The sequence below is a fragment of the Phoxinus phoxinus genome, assembly GCF_949152265.1.
Source record: "Phoxinus phoxinus genome assembly, chromosome: 19".
Lineage (NCBI taxonomy): Eukaryota > Metazoa > Chordata > Actinopteri > Cypriniformes > Leuciscidae > Phoxinus > Phoxinus phoxinus.
The window spans coordinates 9,552,052-9,577,473 of NC_136894.1; the positions used below are offsets into that span (position 1 = coordinate 9,552,052).

Consider the following 25,422-nt stretch of genomic DNA (forward strand, 5'->3'; position numbering starts at 1 on the left):
TCACTTTTAACTTCGTAATTTTCTATTTTCAGTAGGATTTTCATTTTTTGTAATATAGCCTATTTGATTTTTATCTAAACAAATCTTTGTTTATTCTTTTTAATTTAGTAATTTGTTCATGTAACTACATTGTTTACTTTAGAGCATAAGACACAAATGAGAAAAAAAAAGGTTTTGACAAATTATATTTTATAAATGTTTATGCTATATGTCATCTATCTGTAGTGGACACGGTATAGGACTCAGTTGTTTAGAAAATACAATTACAAGAAATTACAAGAATAGGCAAAAACATTGGGATTTCTTTTCATTCACCAATCGATTTTTAAGTTTAGGATTTAGGTTTTTAACCAAACATAAAGATGATTCTCAATAAAAGATATAACAGAATTAATTGATATACCATTTGACTTTATGCAATATGTGTGTAAACATTGGCATAAATACCATTCTCATTCAATACAATGTATCTATACATTGCACTCTAAAAAAAGGTTCCTTGATACATGTATCTAATTTCCATATTAATGGAAAATGAATGAAAAAAGAAGTGCAATAATGGGAGTAATAACTTTTCCACATGCAGTTTCATAATAATATATTATATTATAATATTGATGTATAATTTATTTCCCTATTCACTTGTGTCTCCAAAATGCCTGATAAACATGATTTCAGTCCTGTGTCCTCTACAGTGGACATGTCTCAATTCAATATTCAATTCAATTCAATGAGTCATATTTTGATTAGAAACACCATAACATTTTCCTGAGATGTTTATGACAAACAATTGGAAAATTAGTCCGATTTAAAAGATAATTACAGAATATCATCATATTTCCATAAGAGGTCTAACTTTGATCAGTAAATGAATGTCAGCTATTTTTAAAGACCAAGGAGAAGTTGTTGTATCATACATTTGGTATCTCTGAAAAGCACTTTACATGACGTTCTGTAGTAAAAAAAAAAAAAGTAGTACCAGGTTGTCTGGTAACCGAAATTCTTCAAAATATCTTCCTTTGTGTTCAGCAGAAGAAAGAAATTCATACAGGTTTGAGACAACTTGAGGGTGAGTAAATTATGACAGAATTTTCATTTTGAAGTGAACTATCCATTTAAACATGTCTGGTTGGCCATTGCATTCAAGAAATCATCAGATATGTGTTTGTGATTGGCTGCATTTTATTACTAGATTTAGTTTAAATGTGGAGGATATTTTTTTACCAAAGCCTCCGTTAATGTTTGACCAGTGGCCAGAGGAGGCTTCCCCAACCTCAACACGCTCGCTCCGCCTATCGGCTTAAGTTGAAGGATTTGCTCATTAATATGAATTACGTTACTCGACGTTCAGTCCGATGACGAATTAATATATTACGTGATTGGATGCTCCATGGAGGTTAATTAATATTAATGAGATGAAGTACTTTGTGCCTATTCTGAGAAACGACGCACTGCGCATGTCAGTGCAAAAGATAACCGAATCGGTAACGTTAACTGCATGTCAACTGAAGCGCTCACCTTAACCGATCATTTTAGGTAAGAAAAGGATCTTTTACATATTTGATATGAGACAAGCCTATTTTAATCATAGGTGCTGCATTCATCTAACTTAACGTTACTGGTTCAGAGCAAACTAGCCCGCTGTGTTTTTAACGTAAGTTAGCTTTGTTTTTAGCCAACCAGTCAATGCTCATCTAGTTAATGTGTCAAGGCCTAATTTACAAATGGCATATCGTTCTTTACTAAACCATAAACACGACACGTGAATGTAGTTTCATCGTCTGTCATTAATCCCATACATGATGACGGTTGTTGTTTTGGCAAATAAAATGCTTGGTGATATCGTATAACGTTAACGTTACTCCTCCTTGTCTGCATGACTGCCTCAGTCATGTACAGGGCTGGACTGGTAATCTGGCATACCGGGCAAAATGCCCGTTGGTCCGACGTGCTTTTTGGGCTGATACATCTCATACTTTTTTTTAACGGCCCTTAAAACTCGTACATCGGCGTCCCACTCGTTTTGTTTTGTTTTGTTTAATTGATGGCGCTGGGTTAGTGCCGGTGTAATGCATTGGTAAAAAAAAGTAAGCGTTCGTTTTTTTCCACTGACAGACTGGTCCATGAAACGTGTAGGTCAGCGGCCAATTGGTTGTTTTCTTGATTGACACTGAGCTGGCCCAATCACATCTTTAAACACCTCCCCCTTTGGGCTTTGAGCGAGCGTGCAGTATCAGTGTGTATCTGTCAAAATAGTCTGAGATATGGAGAAGAAACGCAAGGAATGTGCAGAGAAATAGCGTGAAAAATAGATACAGGCCCTTCAAGAAGACGCTGTAAATCAAATGTGTCAAAATATATGTTTTCTGCAGCAGCAGGAGCTTCATCAGCTCCAGTGGCTGGTTATGATAGTGAGGAGGAACAGGAGAGAGATGAGAAAGTGTAGAGTCCGCGGTATTCATTCAGCAGAACTACTTTCAAAACACACTAGTCTATGAATGTAGGAATCCATTACACAGTTACGCATTATTTCCACATCTGCATAGTTGACGATTACAGCAATTTACTAGAAGTTTAATGAGACGCGTTTGTATCCATGTTTTCGGCTAAAATAAAAGCTTGATGCAGTTTCCGCCAAAATAAAATATCATGTGCTTATCTCTTTCGAGTATAGAAATTAGTTCAAAACTAATTATGAAAGCAAAACTATTATTTGTTTTACAATATATGGCTATTAGGCTACTGTCATGAGATTAATATTATAGGCCCGCCTAACTATTATTATGTAGTAGTGTGTAATGTAGACAGACACTGTTACTAAAAGAGGTTTGATTTTTTTCTTTGTTTAAAATCACATGCCCCTGAACCCCCCTAGAGGGACAGAGGTCCACCCACCACAGTTTTACCAAAGATCCTGTGGGCAAAGATGGGGTGTGTTTATGATCATATGTAGTGGGCCAGTCTGGGCCAAAATGCCAGGGTCGATTTTTTGTCCCAGTCCAGCCCTGGTCATGTATTATATAAAATACAGTAATCCGTATTTTTTACCGGTATGAAATATTGCTACTAGGGTTCATATCTGATTGAATTGATTATCTTTTTTTAGTTCTCCGTTAAAAGTTCTATTTGATTTTCAATGAGATTCTGATATCTTCTCTATTCAAGATTCAATTGCATTTGATTCTCTGTTAAAAATTATGATTCATCATTATATATTTTATTTTCTTCGGTTCTTGATTAAAGATTTTGATTCTTAACTTAAAAAAATCATTCTGTTTGTTTATTTATTGAAAGGTTTTCCTCTGTTGTTCAGTGCTAAAGGTTCTTTTGTATTTGATTCTGTTACATTAGTTTATCTATTAGACATTCTATTCTGATTCTCTATTCAAGTTTCTATTATATTGATTGACTACTACATATTGTATTCTACTTGATTCTCTAATAAAGTTTGTTCAATTTATTTAGATTCTGTTTGATTACTTATTGAAGGTTCTATTTTATTCTGTTCAAATATCTGTTAAAGGTTATGTTGATTTGATTCTCAAATTCTATTCATGATTCTGTTATGTTGCATTTTATTTGATTCTCTATCAAAGTTCCCATCTATTATCTATTTAATTTTCTGTTTTAAATGGTTTTGGATATGCAGTTTTATTTTTCTAGACATGCTAGTGATGTTTAATTTTGCTTTCAATCTTAGTTTTATAGTATTATGTGTTTTTTCACCCATATTAAAGGGATAGTTCACTTTAAAATTAAAATTCTGTCATCATTTACTCACCCTCAAGTTGTTTCAAACCTGTATTAATTTATTTCTTCTGCTGAACACAAAGAAAGATATTTTAAAGAATGTCAGTAACCAAACAGTAGTCTGTACCCATTGACTTCCATAGTAGGAAAAAAAAATACTATGGAAGTCAATGGGTACAGACTACTGTTTGGTTAGTGACATTCTTCAAAATATCTTTCTTTGTGTTCAGCAGAAGAAATAAATTAATACAGGTTTGAAACAACTTGAGGGTGAGTAAATGATGACAGAATTTTTATTTTAAAGTGAACTATCCCTTTAAATCTTTGCTTTTATCACAGGTGTACAAAATGGGGAAGGCCCTTTCCCACCTGCCTAAGCATACCTGTCATGATGACAGTCAGGACAACCTAACCGCATCCCCCGGGTACAGTGCCATGCAGACGGAGGACAATAAGAGCGGAGGAGACGTGTCTCAGTTCCCTTACGTGGAGTTCACTGGCCGAGACAGCGTCACCTGCCCCACATGCCAAGGCACTGGAAGGATCCCGCGAGGTACATTTAGAACACTTCATCTAGAAAGTTCATGTCGATTGAATTTTTTTTTTTTTTTTTAAAGGAACCCAATCTGAAATGTACACCATGTGACACACTCACATGTTTATGCAGGCCAAGAAAATCAGCTGGTGGCCCTGATCCCATACAGCGACCAGAGGCTGAGACCAAGGAGAACGTAAGAGATTTTTGTAAAATCAGGGTGTCTGCGGATCCTTAAAGTCTTAAAATGTCTTATTGTAAAAAAAAGGCCTTAATTAACAATAAAATGTCTTAAATCCAATTTTCAAAGGTCTGAAAAATGCAACTGAACTGACACCGTAGTCAAGTTTTAGATTTTGTTTTCGTTCGTTGCTTTTTGAAATCTTTAAATCGGTCTAATGCATAAAAGTTAATTAAAATAGAAATATATTACTCTTGTTATATTACTATTTGTATCCACAAATAAAAATGTATACTTATTATTATTATAAATTTCAGTCCAGAGTCCAGTATTAATATTATAATATAGATTTTTTATATATGTTACATTTGTGCTGTATATCTCTGTTGAGCAGGGTCATTTAATTTGTTCGCATTTAAGCCAATGGAAGTGATATGCAGTTTTGAAAATGGCATTTAAAAATATTAAATTGGAAGTGCTGATACCTGTAGATATCCTGAGAAATGTTTATCCTAATGCAGTTCTGTTGAACCAGTTCTCACTGTTTTAGTCTCATTCCTTTTTTTTGAAGGTATTACAGTATGTCTTATTTCTGAAGATATTTATGTTGTGTTAGTTTTTCTGATTTAGCTCTTAATCTATGTTTCAGCAAGCTGTACGTGACTGCTTCAGTCACTGTGTGCCTGCTGCTCTCCAGCCTGGCTGTGTTCTTCCTTTTCCCACGTTCCATTGATGTGAACTATGTGGGAGTGAAGTCTGTCTACGTGTCCTATGACCAGAGCAAACGCATTGTGTATCTCAATGTTACGGTAAGTTCCTCCAGAGCAGTCATCACACTAAACACATGACACACGTGTTCGATGGTGTATCTGCTTCAGTAATAAATTTGAGAGATCCCAAATAATATTGTAATTTAAGGCTGGCGATATCACCCTTATTTTGCAATCAAGTAACCAACTTGGTTACCATTGGAAGATGGTTAGAGAAAAACTGGGTGTCATACACGACTGAGGATCACACACTACTAGACTTTCAAGTGGCTCTCACATGAGATCTGTGCATTGTATTTCATCCTGTCTGTCGTTCCAAACCTGTATAATTTTTTTCCACAGACAGATGCTTTTGAGGTTTGAAGACAGATTTTTTTTAGATGTCTGTTCATCCTGTTTAATTGTCTTTATTTCCTTTAAAGAACTCATTGAATATTACTAACAACAACTATTACTCGGTGGATGTGGCCAACATCACAGCCCAGGTGCAGTTTTCCAAGACTGTGATTGGAAAGACCCGCATTAGCAACATAACCACTATTGGACCCCTGGATATGAAGCAGGTAGAGCATTTTAAATAGCTGTTAAAATGTATGTTTCAGCATATATAAACTTTGATCATATTTGTCTTATACGTTTTTTTTGTGTGTGTCAGATTGACTACATGGTGCCCACCACCATAGCTGATGAAATGAGCTATATGTAGTAAGTATACACGCATTTCATACATGAAAACATACCACGTAATAAACATATACAGTGGGGAGAACAAGTATTTGATACACTGCCGATTTTGCAGGTTTTCCCACTTACAAAGCATGTAGAAGTCTGTCATTTTTATCATAGGTACTCTTCAACTGTGAGTGACTGAATCTAAAACAAAAATCCAGAAAATCACATTGTATGATTTTTAAATAATTAATTAGGATTTTATTGCATGACCTACCAACCAGTAAGAAATCCGGCTCTCACACCTGTTTGAACTCATTACCTGTATAAAACACACCTGTCCACACACTCAATCAAACAAACAGACTCCAACCACTCCACAATGGCCAAGACCAGAGAGCGGTGTAAGGACATCAGGGATCAAATTTTAGATTCCGTCTCTCACAGTTGAAGAGTACCTATGATAAAAATGACAGACCTCTACATGCTTTGTAAGTAGGAAAACCTGCAAAATCGGCAGTGTGTCAAATACTTGTTCTCCCCACTGTATATCCAGCAAAATTATCCATCCCAGCTAATTTTCTTAATATGTGTTAATATTGATATGCACATAAAAAGATTCAACAACTTAGACATAAACTGAACACATTTCACAGGCATTTGACAAACAGAAATGGAATAATGAGTCCCTGAACAGAGTTGGAATCAATATCAAAAGTAGCAGTCAGTAACTTGTGTGGCCAGCAGCTCATCTTCATGAACTGCAGCAGACTTGCCAGTTCAGCTTGTTACTCCACTCTTCCACCAAGGCACTTGCAAGTTCTCGAATATATTCTATATAAGTTCTCGACATATGGTTACATGTGGTTTGGCACTGCAAGGACGATCAGCTGTCCTTCCTGTCTCCCTGTAGCACTGTCTTAGGCTTCTTACTTTAGGGACATTAAAGTTTATTGCTCTGGCCACATCTGCAGTCCACGTGCGTCCCTACAATCTATGGCATGTCTGTAAACACTTCGCATCTTAAAGACTGTTCCACAGGTGCATGTGCAATAATTGTTTATGGTACAAGCATGAAAAACTTTAACCCTTTCCAATAATGGGGAAAGGTAATGATATTGCATTGGTAATGGGAAAGCTTTGATATGCAAAGCTTTTTTTTTGCTGAGTTTATATTTTTCCCTAACAGACCTGTTCAACTTGATCTATTTTACAGCGACTACTGTACTCTGCAGAGCATCAAGGTGCACAACATTGTGGTTATGATGCAGTAAGTATTGTGCAAAATGCGTATATTGTTTTGATTGATTTTTAACAATAGTTTATAAACCTTTAAAGTAAGACCTACTGTGATTTCGATGGTACATGCTTTTGTTGAAAACGCCAGTCTGCATCATTTTTATCAGCATAGCTCTTTACCACATTAAAACTGTTAAGTACACAGCCTTGTACTTTTTTCTTTTTGTTTGATTTTCAAATATGCTTTTGATTCAGTTGGTCTGAGAAAATCAATTAAGTACATGTCCAACAATTATTTAACAAAAGACATCGGAGCTGTTGTGCAGCACTTGGCACACATTGCTATATGTTCCGCAGTCACGCAGGAAAAGCAGGTTTGAGGTTATTCTAGCGCAGTCAGGTAAATGTTCTTGGTTTATTTGTTACTAACTTTGCTTGTTGGTTTGCAGGATAACCGTCACTACAGTGTACTTTGGCCATGCTGAGCAGGTGTCTCAGGAGATGTACCAGTATGTGGATTGTGGAGGAAACTCTACAGCTCTGCATGAATATAGTCTGAATACTCCTTGGGCCGGCTAGAGCTAATCCTGATAGTGTAACATCACCCTGTCCCTCACCTCTCCATTCACTGTGTCATTGTTTTTGGCAAATCCGTTTGAGGGTTTACTGCCCTTCTGCCAGTGAACCACTAGATGTCAGGGTGTTTGCAATTCATAAATGATGCACTTTATTTTTAATTTTCTCCAAGCAATATGAACATTACGGGGTCTGCGTAGTTCTCTTTCCGGTTCACTTTGCCAAACAGAATCGCTCATTAGTGTTGCGGTACAAGATACCTTTTGACCAAGTTCCCTTGTCTTCAAGCACTACCTATTTAAAACCCTTTTACACTGACTTGATGTATTTATGTATTTGATGCCAGCTTTTTGTCAGCTGTACTTCGGGTTATTATTTTTATCGTGTTGAACCTGATATGCATTACAGTTCCAATGACGAGATCAATCTTAACCCAAACACACTAATACCTTTTATACACATTTCGTACCACTGCGGGAATGTCATTGTAGATCGCACAAAAGTTGTGCTTCATGTCAATGCTTCAATCTATTTATTTAGTTGCACTTTGATTGCAAAATTTCTCATTGTCTCAGTTTATAAGCTGTCAATCTCCATGAAAAACTGATAAAGCACTAATTACGTAGAACCACAATCACTGGGACCTGAGAGCATCCGACTGCTTAAATAATGGAGGATATTATGAGATGACCATTCCTTGTGATTCCTTTTTGTTCTGAATTTAAAGGCATTTCATATAGAAGTGTATAAGTTTGCTTATTAAAACTAGATGTTACGTTTAGATAAAGATAACTTTGATAACATTTTAAACAGATGGACTATATAGAAATTTACATTTGTAAACATTTTAATCATGTTTTTAAAAAAGATTAAAAGATGATATACTTGGATGAAGTATCGCCTCTGTAATAGAAGTGGCTGCTAACATGACTTGGCATTTTTGCATTTCCTAACAACCGTTTGCTTGATGTACATGTTTGTGTGTATCACTTGTGATTTTGAGAAGAAAAAAACAAAATGGTTTGGACTGCTTAAGAGTTACACCAAGTGAAATAACATGACACCTACTGGTTTCCATGAAATAAACATGTTTTGAGTCACTTGTCCTTTGTTTCTATGAATTTGTGTGAGAAAAATAATAACACGTTTAGTTTGTTTGAGGGTGTTTAAATGCATTTATAATAATATTGCTGTAATGGAAAAGTTATGTTATGTTTCGGGTACATTAATAATTCTGTATAAAAGCACTCAAAGTTCACACTTAGTGTGCAGGATTGAATTGCAGTTTAAGCTTTGTGATTATTTGTTGCATGAGCAAATGTGCAAACACATTGATCTATTTACTGGATCTGTAATTGAACAATAATAATAATAAGTTTTAATAATAAAGAGCTTTCCTAAGCTCAAGGTTTGCTTTACAGGGAGATATTGAAGTAAACATGGCATCAACAAGATACAGTCATATATTAATGAATACAGACAAAAGCTAAACACAGTAAAACACTGATGCAGGTAGACTGAAAGTACTTTGAGAAAAGAGGTTTTTAGTTGTGATTTGAATGAGGATATAGTAGAGGTGTCACGAAGAGTTGTGGAAGTGAGTTTCAGAGTTTCGGTGCCATAGCTCTGAATGATCTAACACCCTTTGATGAGAGACAAAAGCGTGGGACAGTAAGCAGTTTTAAGTCAGATGACCTAAGAGAGCGTGGGGGTGAATAATAGTGCAACAGATCATCAGAGAGATAATCAGGAGCAAGATCATGAAGGCATTTCAAAGTTACAGGAAACCACTGAGATTATGGAGCAAATGGGTAATGTGTTCAGACTTCTTGACTTGAGAAATGACTGTCGGGAGAATTTTGAACACATTGTAATCTTGAAATTGTTTTAGCCAGCAGTCCAATAAGAAGCAAATTACAGTAGTCAAGACATGAGGCTATCAAAGCAGTTTTTGATGTCAGCAATACAAGTCAGGCATTTAATGAGTCAAGAGGAAGAGCAGAAGAGCAAGCAGATATGTAAATGAGCAGGTCGTCCGTATGATAGCTGAGATCATGACAACGGATAATATGACCAAGGAGTAACAAATAAATACTGAAAAGAAGAAGTCCAACAACAAAGCCTTGAGGGACACCTTGAGAGAGAGAACAAGTGGAGGATTTGAAGTAATGGACAGAAATGGAGAATTGTCTATCAGTGAGATGGGATGTAAACAAGAAAGAGCTCTACCCGTGATGCCTAGCGGAAAGATGAGAGATAAGTATGTGATGGGATACAGTGTGGAACGCTGCTGTTAAATCAGACAGCCAGAATCAGCAGATAAGGTCATTGGTAATTTTTAACAGTGCTGTTTAAGTGCTGCCTGATCGACAACCAGATTGATAGGGATCAAGACGATTGTTAATAGAGAGATGAGATTGTAACTGAAAAAGGCACCAGCTTTTCCGAGCAGTTTAGAAACAAAAAGTTTTATTATATTTATTTTATTATAATATTGCTGTAATGAAAAAGTTATTACATCACACGCATGCGTTGTGGTGCTCGCGTGAACTGCGTCGGCCAATAATGACCCAGCGTTCTGATGTAGAACCCAGAAGCGGCGCACAGTTTACTACACGATCACCGTAGGAGACTGACACAGAAGAGAAGAAATGGTTGAATAAAGTTATTCGTTTAATTTTTTTACGTTTCGTTATTTTTGTAAAAAAAAATGCGTACAAAAAGTATTCTCGTCGCTTCATAACAAAAAGCGTGTATAGTCCACTGTAGTCCACATGGACTATTTTAACGATGTCTTAACTACCTTTCTGGGCCTTGACGTCCAGAGGTCAGGCAGCAATCGGAGCTCAGGGAGACCAAGGAGAAGCATGAGATGAAGATACCAGCCTAGTTATCATGGGGGTGTGTTTCTCCAAGGCTTCAGATATAGCAGAGTTGTACGTAGAGATAACAGCAGAAGGACTAAAAAAACACAGTAAATAGACAGAGAAGATGCATTAATGGAGTTTGAGAAACAGATTTAACATTGTGATAAGTAACACACCAGGTTCAGAAAAAGGGAAATCAAATCTAAATGTCATCAGTTTATTGTCAGATATACCAGTTTGTGAGCCAGAGATAGATATATTATTAATTCTCAAACTGCAAAAAATATCAAGTGTGTGACCATGGTACACATGAGTAGGAAACTTGACATGTATAGGACTGAAAGTTATTGCCATTGGAGCAAACAGTGTCAATGTGTATATTGAAATCGCCTAGCAGAACAACAGGAGATGATACAGCACAAGCCAGAGTGAGTTCAGTGAGTTCAGAGGGAAAACATTTCTAACAGAAGCTCAGGAGGAATCATTAGTATGATTAGAAGAGTGGTGTGAGCAAGAACTTTCAAAGCAAGCACTTGTATTCAGAAGATTTCACATTATAAAATTCAGCCATGCAAACTTTCACACCATTCTGATAGACAACTGCAAGGCCGCCACCTCTACCACAGAGACGTGGCTAAGACGTGTTTATATCCAGAGCAGAGGGAGAAAGAATGTTTAGATGAAGGCAGTCATTTGGTTACTGCCAGGTTTCCGTGAGGAGTAACATATCCAATTGTTTATAAGTAACTTATTGGATTATCAGTTTAATTATTTTTAACTAGACCTAACAAGATTTAGACAAAGTAAACAACCTGAAACTTCAACTCCTTTTGAAAAACAGGAAATGCAATAAAAGGGCGTCGACATCATAAGCCGACATCATAAGCATTCAAACCTGAAACTTGAGTCTCTTACTAAAGGAGATTAAAAAAACACACTTTAAAAAAAGTCAACATATTTAATGCTACCTTTTCACAATAACACATACAATTAAAAAGAAAAGCAGTTACACTTTATTTTAAAGTCCTTGTTACAGTGTAATTATATAAATAAGTACTGCGTAATATTAATTAACAACATGAAAAGTTAATAAAAGTCACCATGAAATCAAAATTGACATTGCTTATTTTTTATGGAATAATGCTGTATTTAGTATAAATTATTTAGATGTGCACATCATTATTCTTTAATTCATGTCCTCATAATCTTTAATCAAAATAACTTCCCCTCACTCTTGCAGCAACATTTCTTTTCTTCTCTGATGATATGTTTACTGGCGTGAGGGCGGGGCAACCTGTCACTCACATGACATCACAGCAATAGCAAACCACCACAATACAAGCATCCAATCGATTCTCAATGGACAAAATCAAGTCCCCGCCCTGCATTTTTTCTTTTCTAGTTCGAGAAGCTCAGATATACAGTACATCACAATAGGGAAGAAAAGACTATTGCAACTTCTGATTTATGGCAACTTTAAAGTATTTGATTGAAAGACTTGGTGAAATGTGAAAGTTTATTGGAAACTGCATCTTCTCTGCAATTAATGTTGCATCATAATTGAAGTGCACAAATAACTCGGTGCAATTAGGAGATTTTCATTTCCATGCTTCCCCAGGACAACAAAAGTAATCATGTTCAATGGGTATTATAACACAGTCTAATTAATGTTATTTCATAACCTCAACGCTTACCGTAACCCTTATTTAGAACTAACACAATGGAAGTTCAAACAGGCAACATGGTTTTATTAGCTGGCAATGAAGCAATGTATCCAGAGCATAGACAAATTACACAATGGTTGTCAAAAAGAACTGCCAATAAGAGGCGTAATTTCGATTCAGTCGACCGCTATAATTATGTTGCAATCACTTGTCTTTTTAAATAAAGGTTTTTCAAATCCACAGAACTGTTGCACTGGTAAAGTTTTATAGAGATTCACCAGTTTGTCTACATTTGCAAAGTGCAAATTATATATGTGAGGACTTCAAATTCATATTCGTTTTCCACGGCCTGCTGCGATCCTCACATTTAATCGCTTTGTAACTATCTGTTTTGTCACAAGAGAGAGCTGTGATTACCATCCCAGGTTCCTTCAGTGATGTGTTTTCATTATCCAAGGATTTGCATAATGCACTGTTGAGTTTATAGCACATGATTACATTTTCAGCTGAGGCACGGGGTCTTTCTTTTTCATTTACAGATCCAGAGAGACCCATATCTGTTCAAGGCACAGATCCATCAAATAATGGTTGTCATAGAGACTGCAAGTGATTAGACAATTGAAGTCCACGTGTGCCACACCAGAGTATACATGCAATTATCATACTGTTTTAGCCATAACCATGTGTTTTATAGCTGTAGATTTTGTGTGATGACTTCCTAGCCGTGTCTATCCAATGCTACAGTATTCTACTCATGATCATGTCAACCTGTTAACATTTGCATAATATTCATGCAAGGGTGCCATGAAGGTATTTTAACAATTGTGCATAAAGGATTACTTGGAAGGAACTTCACTACCTTGGAAATGCACAACCAATAGTTTGTTTTTTCCAAACATGAAATTATATTCTGTGGTACAGATACCATTAATTGTTATGGAAAATTCCTTTGAACACAGATTAAGTCTATTAGTTTCACATTCAGTTAAAATGAGACACATGATCCCTCAAGGCAATTGATTCTATTGTTCTTCCAGTGAAAAGTTTAGACACCTACTTTTTGTTTTGTTTTACTTTTCAATTTTTTTTATAATAGTAACTTAAAAGTATTATATAAGACAAATGGAAGTATCGGAATAATGTAGTGACCAAAAAAAAACAAAAAAAAAAACATGCTGAACATTTGAGCTTCTTCAAAGTCTTAACTCTTTGTCTAGATATGATTTTTCTGAAAATAATTTATTTCGATAGGTCACATACATTCTACTAACTACAAGTAACTTTACGACCACGTCAACTTATTCTTCTTACCCAAACCCTTACCAATTTTTTTAAATATTATTTTACACTTCTGCTTGGATTGGATCATACAGGATCTCAGAGACTGCATCTCTGATTTACTGCAGTGTGATATACACGGAGAACTGAATACATGCACTGGAGCGGAGGAAATACAACATCACTGTGACACTTTGTTGCATTCAGTTTTTACTGTGTGCAACTACAAGAGAGAAAAAAAGGTTCTGCCATTTGTGTGTGAAAAAGCAAACACTGACTACATGTTGTTTGATGCTTTAAGTGTGAATGCAACTTTGTCACTGTGAAAGGTGAGAGTTTTGGTTCTTAAAGACACACAAGAAACATTATACACTCACATCACAATGTAATATATAGAATACGAATCCTATTTCTGTGAGAAAAATGTTGTTATGTAATGCACTAACAACAGCTGATAGATGTTGATATAGAGGAAATAACGCATTATACATCTCATATTCAATTATCTGTGCATAATGTGTAGGTTGACACGACAAGTCAAGTCAAGTCTGTTTTCTCTGAATCTAAATACCTAGGCTGCTATATACTAGATAGTTGTGGTTGCTTTGTTGGCACAGGTTTACAGCAATTTTTTTCCAATAACTAACTAGCTGGAAATCAAAGGTTAATTTCTCAGGATACTATTTGAAAGCAGTAACTTTTTGTTTCTCATTTAGAGTGAGATCTTTCATATCATATATTGCCAGTGGTTTTGATACATTTTCTACCTAACATAATTTAACTTAAAACCCACCCATCCTGTTGAACTACAGATTTTCAATTTCAACTTAATTCATGATAAATCTCCAGGGTGAGCTACTCGAATGGCGGAAGCCATGTTCCGCCTCCATCTTGAAAATACATTAGCCAAAGAGGGACATACCTGGAAATTCAAGCTTCGCCTTTCGCGTTTTTACACTCAGTGGCACCGTGACGAATGCGAGGGGAAGATTACTCGCAACTGCCGGCAGATTTTAAATAATACGGCCACCGTAGGAATTAAAACGCCCTCGGAATGGGAGGGGCTAGAAAGTAATATTCAGTTGGTAGTCATATAAAATTTCACCGGAGTAATTCCTACACAGTGTAGCTTTAAAATGTGCATGCATATTTACAAAAACAAGGTAATATGATAGTGTACGAATTGTAATGTGCAGAAATGTTCTTAAAATGTGCATGCATATACACAAAAAAATACAAAAACAAACCTTATGTCTCAAACCTGTGTGACCCTGGATCACAAAACAGTCACAAGTCGCACGGGTATATTTGTGGCAATATGGGTTAAAATTATCGCATTTTTTTTAATGCCAAAAATCATTAGGATATTAATAAGTAAATGTCATGTTCCATGAAGATATTTTGTAAATTTCCTACCTTAAATATACATTAAAAAAATACTTTTTTGAGTGGATGCAGCAAAAGCGCCAACAGAAATGGACAACTTTAAAGGCGATTTTCTCAATATTTCGATTTTTTTGCACCCTAAGATTCCAGATTTGTATCTCGGTCAAATATTGTCTTATCCTAACAAACCATACATTAATGGAAAGCTTATTTATTTAGCTTTCAGATGACGTATATCTACATTTTATAAAATTGGCCCATAAGACCAGGTTTTGTGGTCCAGGGTCACATATGATAGTGTATGAATTGCAATTTGCAACATGTGTGTGATCCTTGTAGTGCAACAGTGCACCTCAAAAACTCTGGATATACTGTATTTAGGTTTTAGTCTCCCAATGCATCTCTTGATCTTGGTCTGCCTATATGAAACCTTTGGAGGATGTCCATTGTCTTGGAAGTCCTTTGCGATATTTGCTATGGAAAATGGTAGACACTTAAGGCAGAAATGGAGAAATAAATGTGCTGTGATGTAAATGTAAATAAATAAATGTAGTTTCAACTATCTTTTGCTTCTTTCTACATCAATTTAGACAGCACTTTGTTAATTTTATTACATTCATTTGAAGATGACTGATGTGGGTTGATAACATGAGAAAAACAGGAAAAAAAACAGAAAATGTAATAACATGTATTACTCGATTTCTTACTGATACTGCACCTCTCTCTCTCTCTCTCTCTCTCTCTCTCTCTCTCTCTCTCTCTCTCTCTCTCTCTCTCTCTCTCTCTCTCTCTCTCTCTCTCTCTCTCTCTCTCTCTCTCTCTCTCTCTCTCTCTCTCTCTGAACACGCCCACTTTGATGTGTCAGTGGAGACATCTGCACACTGCTGTTATTAATTCAGAGCTGTCAGGCCACAGAAGTACACTGTCTGCCTCTCACCTCATCTGCACACACCTCTCTCAGGCATGGGGCTTTACCACAAAGAGTTCGAGGAGGCTGGAAACCGCGCCGGTCTCCAGATATGGAGAATTGAAAAGATGGAACTGGTCCCTGTGCCTCAGAACTTGCATGGAAGCTTCTATATAGGCGATGCCTACCTGGTGCTCCACACTGTCAAACAGAAGAACTCGTGTTTCTATGATCTGCATTTCTGGCTGGGTAAGCAGCAGTTGTTCTCTACTTTAGAGCAGTGCTTAAATCTTTTGTACCAACTCTTAACATAACAAAAATATTATTTAGTTTTATATTGTTTTAAATACTCTTTTTGATATATTTTATAATATATACTGTATAGAACATATTCTTTAGTCAAGTGCATGTGACTAATCTCAGCACCTTTACTAATCTAGTAACTTAAATATTTAAGCGTGTATCAGGTCAAAATTATATTCACAAACTTTTGTCCAGATTTGTATGAATGATGATTATCAGGGAGAAAAAAAAAGAGAAAGAAACTGCAAAATCTCAGTCACTACTTAAAAGGTTGAGGAAAAATTACGGCAAATTAGCTGACATGATACTGAAATTTGCACGCTGTAAATACTCCATCAGATATGAGCAAAGTATATGGCCCCAATAAAATGACGCGTTAGTAATGCAAAGGTTGTAAAGTTCATTCTCAGAAGTGGTTACTGTGTCTCCTGGTTTTAATACTGGACTTTCATCTATGCACCTACTCTATGAAGAGCATATATATTTTTTAAATTTATTAATTTTGAAGTCAAAAGTGTTAGGGTGATACAACTGTTCTGATATCATATAGATAGTCTCATTCAATTTTAGAATTTTACATTTTTAATCCTTAAATATTAATTTTTATATTTTTTTAAAAAGAAAAGCTTAACTTCTTATTAATATTTAAAATCATATGATCCAGGCAACATGTTGAAACATGCAGGGGGGAAATTATGTCACCCATGCAGTCCCTTACGTCAATGTGTCATTGGTGAAGGTGAATAAATCTCTAAAAATGTTTTAAAATGGTACTTTTTTATGACATGGTCAAAATGCCATCTTATGCGACTTCCCAAAAACTTGATATTTAATTCATAATATGTGTTACGGAGAAGCCTCAGGCATAATTTTTCATGCTCTGGTTGCTTTAAAAAGTGTCACTGCTATTTAAAAAAAAAAAAAAACCTTTTTTGGTCAAGTTCCAAAAGATCAAAAAACACAGGAAGATCATGTAGAAAATGAAATAATGCAATAGAAGCCATTTAGTTACCAGAAACCATGTGCTCTTAATATGGTTTCCTTCCTCTGCTAAGTGAAAGCACTTTCTTTACCCCATTAGATGTCGTAGAAACGTCAATATCGCTGTGATGTTTTGGCCTTGAGTGTATATGTGTCCGTAACCCCCCCCCATACACACACACACACTCCATTATGAGTCATTAACCTTCCAATGTAAATGGATTCCTTAATGATGTTTCTTGCTATCATATCTTTGTTGCCAAGTCATTTACCCTAAAAAAGCCTGCCAGAAAGCGGGCAGCATCACATAGAAAGGCCTTTTAGCTCCCACAGCACATCTGTGGTCACAAGCAACAGCTTGTACAGCAGGCTTTAAAGTGCCAAAACTGATGCTGGGTGAAAGAATAACACTTTAGGTATCAGTTGTCATTAAGTGTGAAAACAAACAGCTCTTTCTAGTTTAGAAATGCAATGATCATGCCTATGAGGAGCAGCAAGTGTAAAATAATAAAATAAAAAACAATCACTTCTTTATTAACCTGAATTAATAGGCCACAGAAGTAGGTGTCGATGAAGTCTCTCTATTCTTTGTCTCTCTCTAGGTAAAGAATGCTCCCAAGATGAAAGTACAGCAGCGGCCATCTTTACCATTCAGCTGGATGACTACCTGGGAGGTAAACCGGTCCAGTACCGTGAACTCCAGGGTTTTGAGTCCAACAACTTTACCAGCTACTATAAAGGCGGGATCACATATAAGGTTTGAGACCGTTTATGTTCCTTCTATTCCTGCTCTCACAACACTTTTCTTTTAGTTTTTGTGCTCTATTGACTCCCAACAGAGTACTATTCTTTATTTTACTTTACTTACGTTAAACAGAAAGCTGCTGTATAAACTGACGGAAAGACTGACAGTTGCTGCAGTGTTTATTTGCCAATTGAGAAAATGTTTCTTAGACTTTGCAGTGCAAATCTAGGATTAGTCGTTTTGTTTACAATTTGGGCGAGGTAAAATCAACTACTCAAATACCTTCCTACTTAGGACCTTCTGTTTTTCACAAGCCCAAACTTCCATGATGGTCTGAGGGAATGTTGTGTCATAGCACATGTTTGGGGACATTCAACTCCTCAGTGTTGCATTTGGCCTCAGACTGAAAATAATTAATGGGTTTAAAAGCGGAAAGTGTTTAAAAATAGAAAAACAAGAAGAAAGAGCAGAGGAAAGATTTGGGAATTTTTTTTTTTTCTTACCTCCTCAGACCGGAGGTGTGGCATCAGGATTTCAACATGTGGTCACCAATGATCTTACTGCCCGCCGACTCTTCCACATCAAGGGCAGGCGCACTGTCCGGGCCACAGAAGTGCCTCTCGCCTGGGCCAGCTTCAACAACGGTGACTGCTTCATAGCTGATCTGGGAGCGGTAAGACCTGCTGCATCAACAAACATACGAATGGATGCATTAGACAAATGTTTAGTTCACCTAAAAATGAAGTCTGTCATCATCCATTCACCCTCATATCACTCCAAATGTATGAATAGACCTTTTCCTTGGAACATCCATGGAATTATTTAGCAAAAATGTCCACACGGTGCTTTTCAGTATACAGCAAAAATGAATACTGCAGTTGGTAAATTACAAAAAGAGAATAAAATCCATTAAAGTATCCCATGAGACTAATGCACTATATTCCAAATCTTCTGAAATCATAATAGAGTAAATGATGAAGTGAGTAAATCTGTCATTTGAAAAGCAGGGGAACTATAAGTTGCTAAATGAGTTACCAAAATGATATTTTTAAGTAATAATCTACAAACCTTTCAATGCAGAGTTAGCAAATAAGTTAGGTTAGGATAACCAAGATAGAATAGAAACGGGATGCATTACACATCCTTTTTTATAGACAGCACTGGCTGGTTCACTTGTGCAATGTGTATTTAATATCCTCTCTGTATGCACTTATGGGTGGGTTTTTATAATTGGATTGCAGTCAAATTACTTTGACTGTCAACATACTGTGTAGAGCAAATGTTATGAGAGCACAAGAGGATGAACCATGTCTCACGCCAAACACAGATGCATCCATTAAGCATCTAACAGGCTCTTACTGACCATGCGTGGCATGGGATGCTTTACAGGAAGATTAAATCTGATAATACCACTTGACTGAATGATTTGAACTTGCTGCTCTCTCTCACATCTCTAAAGACCAGTCAAATAAACAGCACAGACAAATCCTGACTGATACCATTCCAAAATGACAGTATTAACAACAACTAAATGGTAGTATTTTCAAGAGGCAACTCGCTAAAATTATTTCTTAAGAAAGCTCATGTGTCACTGACAAAATTACCAAGAAAGAAATCTATTTTTTTGAGGTCAATGTCTTGAAGTCTGCTAGCGATTTGTCAGTACGTGTAATAACAAGATCACCAACAACTGAACCGATTTCTCAAACTAGGTAATCTTCCAATGGTGTGGGTCTAAGTGCAACAAGTTTGAGCGCCTCAAAGCTGCACAGGTGGCTACTGGCATCCGAGACAACGAGAGGAACGGACGGGCACAGCTGGTGGTTGTAGAGGAAGGACAAGAGCCTGCAGAGATGATGAAGGTATCAAATAAAAGTGTCAAATCAAACGTCTTAACTTTGCCAGAATTTGCATACAACAGGTAGCTACTGGCATCCGGTAGAACTTGCTTATTTTTCACTAACATGTTTGCTATAGGCAGTACGATATCTGGTTTAGCTGGAAAGTGTGACATATTCACCTTGGCTTTGCACATCACAGGTTCTCGGTGCGAAGATTGAAATCCCTGAAGGTGATGATAATGAGGATGCAGTTGCTGACATGTCAAACAGGAAAATGGCCAAACTTTACATGGTAAACAAGTCTATATACTTCTGTTTAATTCATCTATATGCAAATTCAATAGACATGAACTGTCACATGATAATACTTAAATACCATTGCGCTTTACAGGTATCAGATGCAACAGGAAAAATGCAAGTGTCGCTTGTGTCAGAGGAGAATCCGTTTTCCCAAAGTGACCTGTTGTCTGAGGAATGCTTCATTCTGGACCATGGAAAAAGCAAAATGATCTTTGTGTGGAAAGGTATCTGTAAACTGAAGCCATTAAACAAAGGAGTTGTGTGTGACATTCTTACCAAGGTGACTGACTTCATTTTTGATGATTTAGGCCGCAACGCAAATCCAAGTGAGAGGAAGGAAGCCATGAAAACAGCCGAAGGCTTCATTAAGCAGATGGGATATCCTGAAAACACACAGGTTTAGCTATTCACATATATTCACTTGAATGAGTGAATCACTCACAGATGTAGCAACACTGTCAGTATGGTACCTTTTAGGGGAAAAACAGCTTACCACTAGGGCAGCATCTTTGTAGGGCAGCATCTTTGTACCTTATTTAGCCCTCAAATGTTTATAGTAGTACATCTTACTACTCTCAGGTACTAAAATTAACATTTTAGGGGTAGATAATGTACAAAGTTGCCCCTTTAAGGGTACTACTCCAAGGAACAAGCTGTATGCCTATCTTTGCATTCTTTTACAAAGTACAATCTTTGCACTTTTTATTTTTATTGACAGGGAACAAGTATAGTATTCTTTGGGTCATTCGGTCATTTTGTCCTTGTACACAGATCCAGGTCCTTCCAGAGGGTGGAGAGACACCCATCTTTAAGCAGTTCTTCAAAAGCTGGAAAGAGAAGGACCAGGCTGAGGGTCTAGGCAGAGTCTTCGTCACGGAGCGGATCGCCAAGATTCAACAAGCCAAGTTTGATGCCTCAAAGCTGCATGAGTCTCAGCAAATGGCTGCTCAGTACAACATGGTCGACGACGGCACTGGAAAAACCCAGGTTACTATTTGCATACAAAAGATCAGAGATTTTTTACGGTGAAGTTGTGCTTGTGTTGGTTGAGGATAAGTAGCCTGGTTCTACCAGACACTCGTACATTTCATTTGTACAGAGAGTCTGGCCTCTCTCCATTGACAAGCGTTAACTTCCTTGTAGGCGGGTACTCTGTTGAAGTTTAAAACTATTGGATCTCCCCAGAGCCACTCAGGATCTGCCATAACCAATCGCTAACGATTGGTTGTGACGAATGTCATGTGCCGGAACCGGCCGTGAATACGTATCCGAATGATCAGAGGATTGTGTTTAGAATAAGATGTCTGTCAACGAGAGCTGCAGGTTTTGTTCTTCGAATTTAAGAATTCACGGAACAATTACAAATTCTAAATGTCTATTTGACACTAAGGACAGTGATAATGTATTCAGTCAACTGTCGAAGCTGGGTCTAATCATTAACAATACGCCGCTGCGCTCGGTTCGGATCTACCGCAAATGCGTTGTAGTGATCAGTGATCGCTTGCATCTTTCTCCGCTGCCATTACTGAACTACAACTCAAACTAACGCACGACATCAACGTCATCGTTCTCAGCCACTCCCCCTGTACGCTGATTGGACCAGTGAAACTTACCAGTGAAATTGACACTCAAAATTAAACGAAAAGCTAAAACTCTGATATGGTTCTGAACAACTATTGCACTCAAAAGGTGTGGTCACACTTATGGCGTTTCATCGAATTTTCACAGACTAAATCCTTGAGGGCGAAAGCAGAGAAATGCTTGATTTAAAAATGACTTCTGTTTGAGCTGTGCGTTATACATTAATACATACAGACAATAGAAATATGGTACCTTTTTGTACGCAAAATTTCACTAATTTGAGCACATCTTAAGAAGACTTCATTGCACAACAATTACAGATTGTTCTCATATTATCAAAGAAAATCACTGGATGAAATCCAGCCATTCTAAACTGTGAATTTACTTGATGGATATTCTTAATCTGGTGTTGTTTCACAGATTTGGAGAGTGGAGTGTGGAAATAAAGAAGGTGATACCAAGGTTCCTGTAAACCCAGAAACATATGGCCAGTTCTATGGAGGGGACTGCTATATCATTTTATATACTTACACCAAGGGAGAAATCATTTACACTTGGTAAGCTCTGTAGTTTCCGGAGGGGGGAGTCAAATCATGCACAAAAAGAATCAAATAAGGCTTATCTCTCTATGCGTTCACCCTCAGGCAAGGTTCCAGCAGCACAATAGATGAACTGACAGCTTCAGCCTTTCTCACTGTTGAACTGGATCGTTCGCTGGGAGGAAATGCTGTTCAGGTGAGGGGGGTTTGAATTTTATCTACTCATTTATTGACTGTAAATAGGGCTGGATTATGGACTTGGGCTGCAAAGATGTACAGCAGGGGCAAAACATGACTAACCCGGTGTTATTATCTTACCTTGGTTCCATTCCACATCCATCCAGGTGCGAGTGACTCAAGGAAAGGAACCACCTCATTTGCTGAGTATCTTCAAAGAAAAGCCTCTGATTGTGTATAAGAAAGGGACTTCTAGGAAGGGGGGACAGGCACCCGCACCTCCAACCCGTCTCTTTCAAGTGCGCAGGAACCTGGGCACCATTACACGAATTTGTGAGGTGAGTCCTGGTCTCTGGTTAAGTACAATGTCCAGAAACATGAGGAGTTTGGTCACATGAAATTATCAGGAAAAGGAAGATACACCTAAACCAAGTATCTTGTGCATGCATGGTTTACAAGTCTAACCTGATCATTTATAGTCAATAGATTGTCCAAGCTGGTTGGTGGTCAGTAGACCACCATGTGGTGGAGCTGAGGTTAACATGCTAGACTATCTAGCTCATTCTGCTTAGGACTGGCAGATTTTCTAGGCCAAGATGGTGGAGAAATATATATCTCTGCTTGATGTTCCAAAACAGTTAACCATCTTTTTGGTTAGCGTGACCTGTTTTTAATTTAGGTATGTCATTTGAATGTGTTTGTCTGTGGTCTAACAGGTAGATGCTAAAGCATCAAGTTTGAACACCAATGATGCCTACCTGCTGAAGTTACCACAGGGGGATGGGTACGTGTGGAAGGGGAAGGGAGCGAGCGAGGAAGAGGAACGAGGGGCAAACTACATGAGTGAGAAGCTGAAGTGCAAAACCCAGCCAGTTACTGAAGGAAATGAGCCTGGTATGGCCAATGTATAACAGATTCAATTCACACTCTTCATACTTTTTAATCACACATTGTGACAGGAGGAAGGAAGTTCTACATTTTTTATATAATCATTGCTCATTTTCCATTTAAAGAGGACTTCTGGAAGGCTCTGGGTGGGAAGACAGAGTATCAGAAATCTGAGATGTTGGAGAATAAAACTATAGCCCGTCCTCCCCGTATGTTCGCCTGCTCCAACAAAAGTGGAAGGTTCATCGTGAGTATTATAGACCTGATAAGAGTAAACCAAAGTCCAGTTCATTTTCACTTTTGGCTATTGCTTTCAATAATAATTTTGCATGGAAGACAATGCAGAAAATTTAAAACATGCCTTGCCTTTCTATGATAACCACTCAGATACCACTACATATGGGCAAATATGCATTTTTACAACTATAGATTGAAGAAGTACCTGGTGAGTTTAACCAAGATGACCTGGCAGAGGATGATGTCATGTTACTGGATGTCTGGGATCAGGTTAGAGAGTTATATCTCTTAAATACATCCTTCAAGATTATCTCTAAGATTCAAAAAAGACCAGTTGTCTCTGACAATCTTTAAGATATCTCCTGAGTTTGGTTAGTGTGTGATACATGTCTCTGATCCCTAATTGAATCTCTCAGGTCTTTGTGTGGATTGGAAAGGATGCCAATGAAGTGGAGAGGACTGAGTCTCTAAAATCTGGTGAGATGCAGGCACATATTCCTTAAAACATTTTTCTACATAATTTGAAAGCTGAAACCCCTTTAAGCCTTCAACAGGTTTAACAGCATGCTTACCTGAACAGATCACATGGATCACATGATACAGTTTAAACATAAAATTAAAAAAAATCATGTAAAGTAAGTATTTGTACCTTTGCACTGCAGCAAAGACTTACATTGAGACAGACCCATCCGGACGGGACAAGGGGACATCTGTGGTGGTGGTAAAGCAGGGGCATGAGCCCCCCACATTCACCGGCTGGTTCCTTGGATGGGACGCCTCGCGATGGGACAGTGACATCATGGCAAGAGCAGTGAATTCACTGCAGGTTAACTGAGGACAGCAGGTCAACTCGATAGACTTCACTGGAAAGATAAAGCAGATCGTTGTTTACTGAAGCATGATTAGTGAATTATATTGGACTGTTATTAAAATAATATGCCATATGTCCAACATGCAGTTACTCAATACTCTTCAAATCATAAAGTTGTTTCTATTAGAATTGTTTGCACAGATTTATATTTCTGCTCTGGATTTCTGTAAGCATGATTTGAATTGTACAATTAAAGAATCAATACATTTTTGAAAAAAGTTATTTTCTTAGTCAATGCAGCACACAAGAGCCCATTAGAAACAAGAGGCTATATTACAACAAGTAATAATTGAAGATAAACATTCTAGACCTGTTGTTGGTAAATCTGACCACCGATATGTGCAAAAATACTGTGGAAGTACTATGGCCAAGTGATGGGATAAGAAGATAATACCATGAAAACACCATTATTTCTCTGGTACTCCAAAGTACTTCCAGGAACATCATCGTACTATGATGCGTCATACATATAAATACACCTATTACAGTTTAAGGAATATGTATTTTTATATTTTTAAAAAGGTGATCATCACACCCAATGAACTATCTTTATTGTAAATATTTACTTTATTTGGTGGATACAAATTATAAGTATTTGAGATACAAAGCTGTAACATTATTTTTTAACCAGGAAATATTTACTTAATAAGCATTGGAACAATGGTGAAATATGTGTGGGGGTTTGTAATGGTGAGTCATTGTGCATGTGCAGCCAAATGGTTTGGTCAAATGCACGATACACTCCTGATAAGAGTCATCAAAGAAGGGAGCGATCATATTGTTTCACTATGTTAGAGAGAACATCTCATATATAGTTTACACTGTTTTTATATCAGGGTAATCAAACTTTCTATGTTCTAATCCAATCCATATCCCTAAAACTGGCCCTCACCTGTGCACATATTAGATTTAAAGACTAACATTTTCTGGAACATTTCTGAGCATTTTAACTAGTGGTCTGTCTGGCTTATAGTTGGTGCTCACATGTTTCATATAACATGTTAAATAGTGAAAATATTCTGGACCTCACAAGCATAGCCAAACCTGCACAGCACACAAACGACTGCATATAAATCATGATCAAAATACTTGCACAGAAGTATTTCATGAAGTAAACATGCAGTCACATTTGTGACT

At 37.1% G+C, this 25,422-nt stretch overlaps 2 protein-coding genes across 2 annotated transcripts; both read left to right on the forward strand.

Moving 5' to 3' along the window:
• The first annotated feature begins 1,352 nt into the window (after positions 1–1,352).
• On the forward strand, positions 1,353–9,067 carry tmem106bb (transmembrane protein 106Bb). The gene is made up of 8 exons (XM_079590609.1): positions 1,353–1,536; positions 4,090–4,303; positions 4,418–4,481; positions 5,116–5,275; positions 5,659–5,799; positions 5,892–5,941; positions 7,122–7,175; positions 7,594–9,067. Exons 2-8 carry the CDS (start codon positions 4,099–4,101, stop codon positions 7,721–7,723), a joined length of 804 nt encoding a protein of 267 aa, XP_079446735.1. The 5' UTR covers positions 1,353–1,536; positions 4,090–4,098; the 3' UTR covers positions 7,724–9,067.
• Positions 9,068–15,818: 6,751 nt separating this feature from the next.
• Positions 15,819–24,682, forward strand: scin (scinderin). The gene is made up of 16 exons (XM_079589921.1): positions 15,819–16,071; positions 17,709–17,863; positions 18,363–18,524; positions 19,564–19,713; positions 19,892–19,984; positions 20,084–20,216; positions 20,301–20,389; positions 20,764–20,979; positions 21,994–22,130; positions 22,218–22,308; positions 22,457–22,627; positions 23,006–23,183; positions 23,303–23,424; positions 23,607–23,684; positions 23,831–23,891; positions 24,077–24,682. The coding sequence occupies exons 1-16, from the start codon at positions 15,879–15,881 to the stop codon at positions 24,247–24,249; spliced, it is 2,202 nt and encodes a 733-aa protein (XP_079446047.1). The 5' UTR covers positions 15,819–15,878; the 3' UTR covers positions 24,250–24,682.
• The last annotated feature ends 740 nt before the right edge of the window (positions 24,683–25,422 follow it).

Bases quoted from the DNA above. Each gene is read 5' to 3' on its own strand.
- tmem106bb (XM_079590609.1), top strand. From the start codon at position 4,099: ATGGGGAAGGCCCTTTCCCACCTGCCTAAGCATACCTGTCATGATGAC. The intron at 4,304-4,417 runs GTACATTTAGAA...ATGTTTATGCAG, and splicing joins CACTGGAAGGATCCCGCGAG to GCCAAGAAAATCAGCTGGTG. The intron at 5,800-5,891 runs GTAGAGCATTTT...TGTGTGTGTCAG, and splicing joins GACCCCTGGATATGAAGCAG to ATTGACTACATGGTGCCCAC.
- scin (XM_079589921.1), top strand. From the start codon at position 15,879: ATGGGGCTTTACCACAAAGAGTTCGAGGAGGCTGGAAACCGCGCCGGT. The intron at 19,714-19,891 runs GTATCAAATAAA...TGCACATCACAG, and splicing joins AGCCTGCAGAGATGATGAAG to GTTCTCGGTGCGAAGATTGA. The intron at 22,131-22,217 runs GTAAGCTCTGTA...GTTCACCCTCAG, and splicing joins GGAGAAATCATTTACACTTG to GCAAGGTTCCAGCAGCACAA.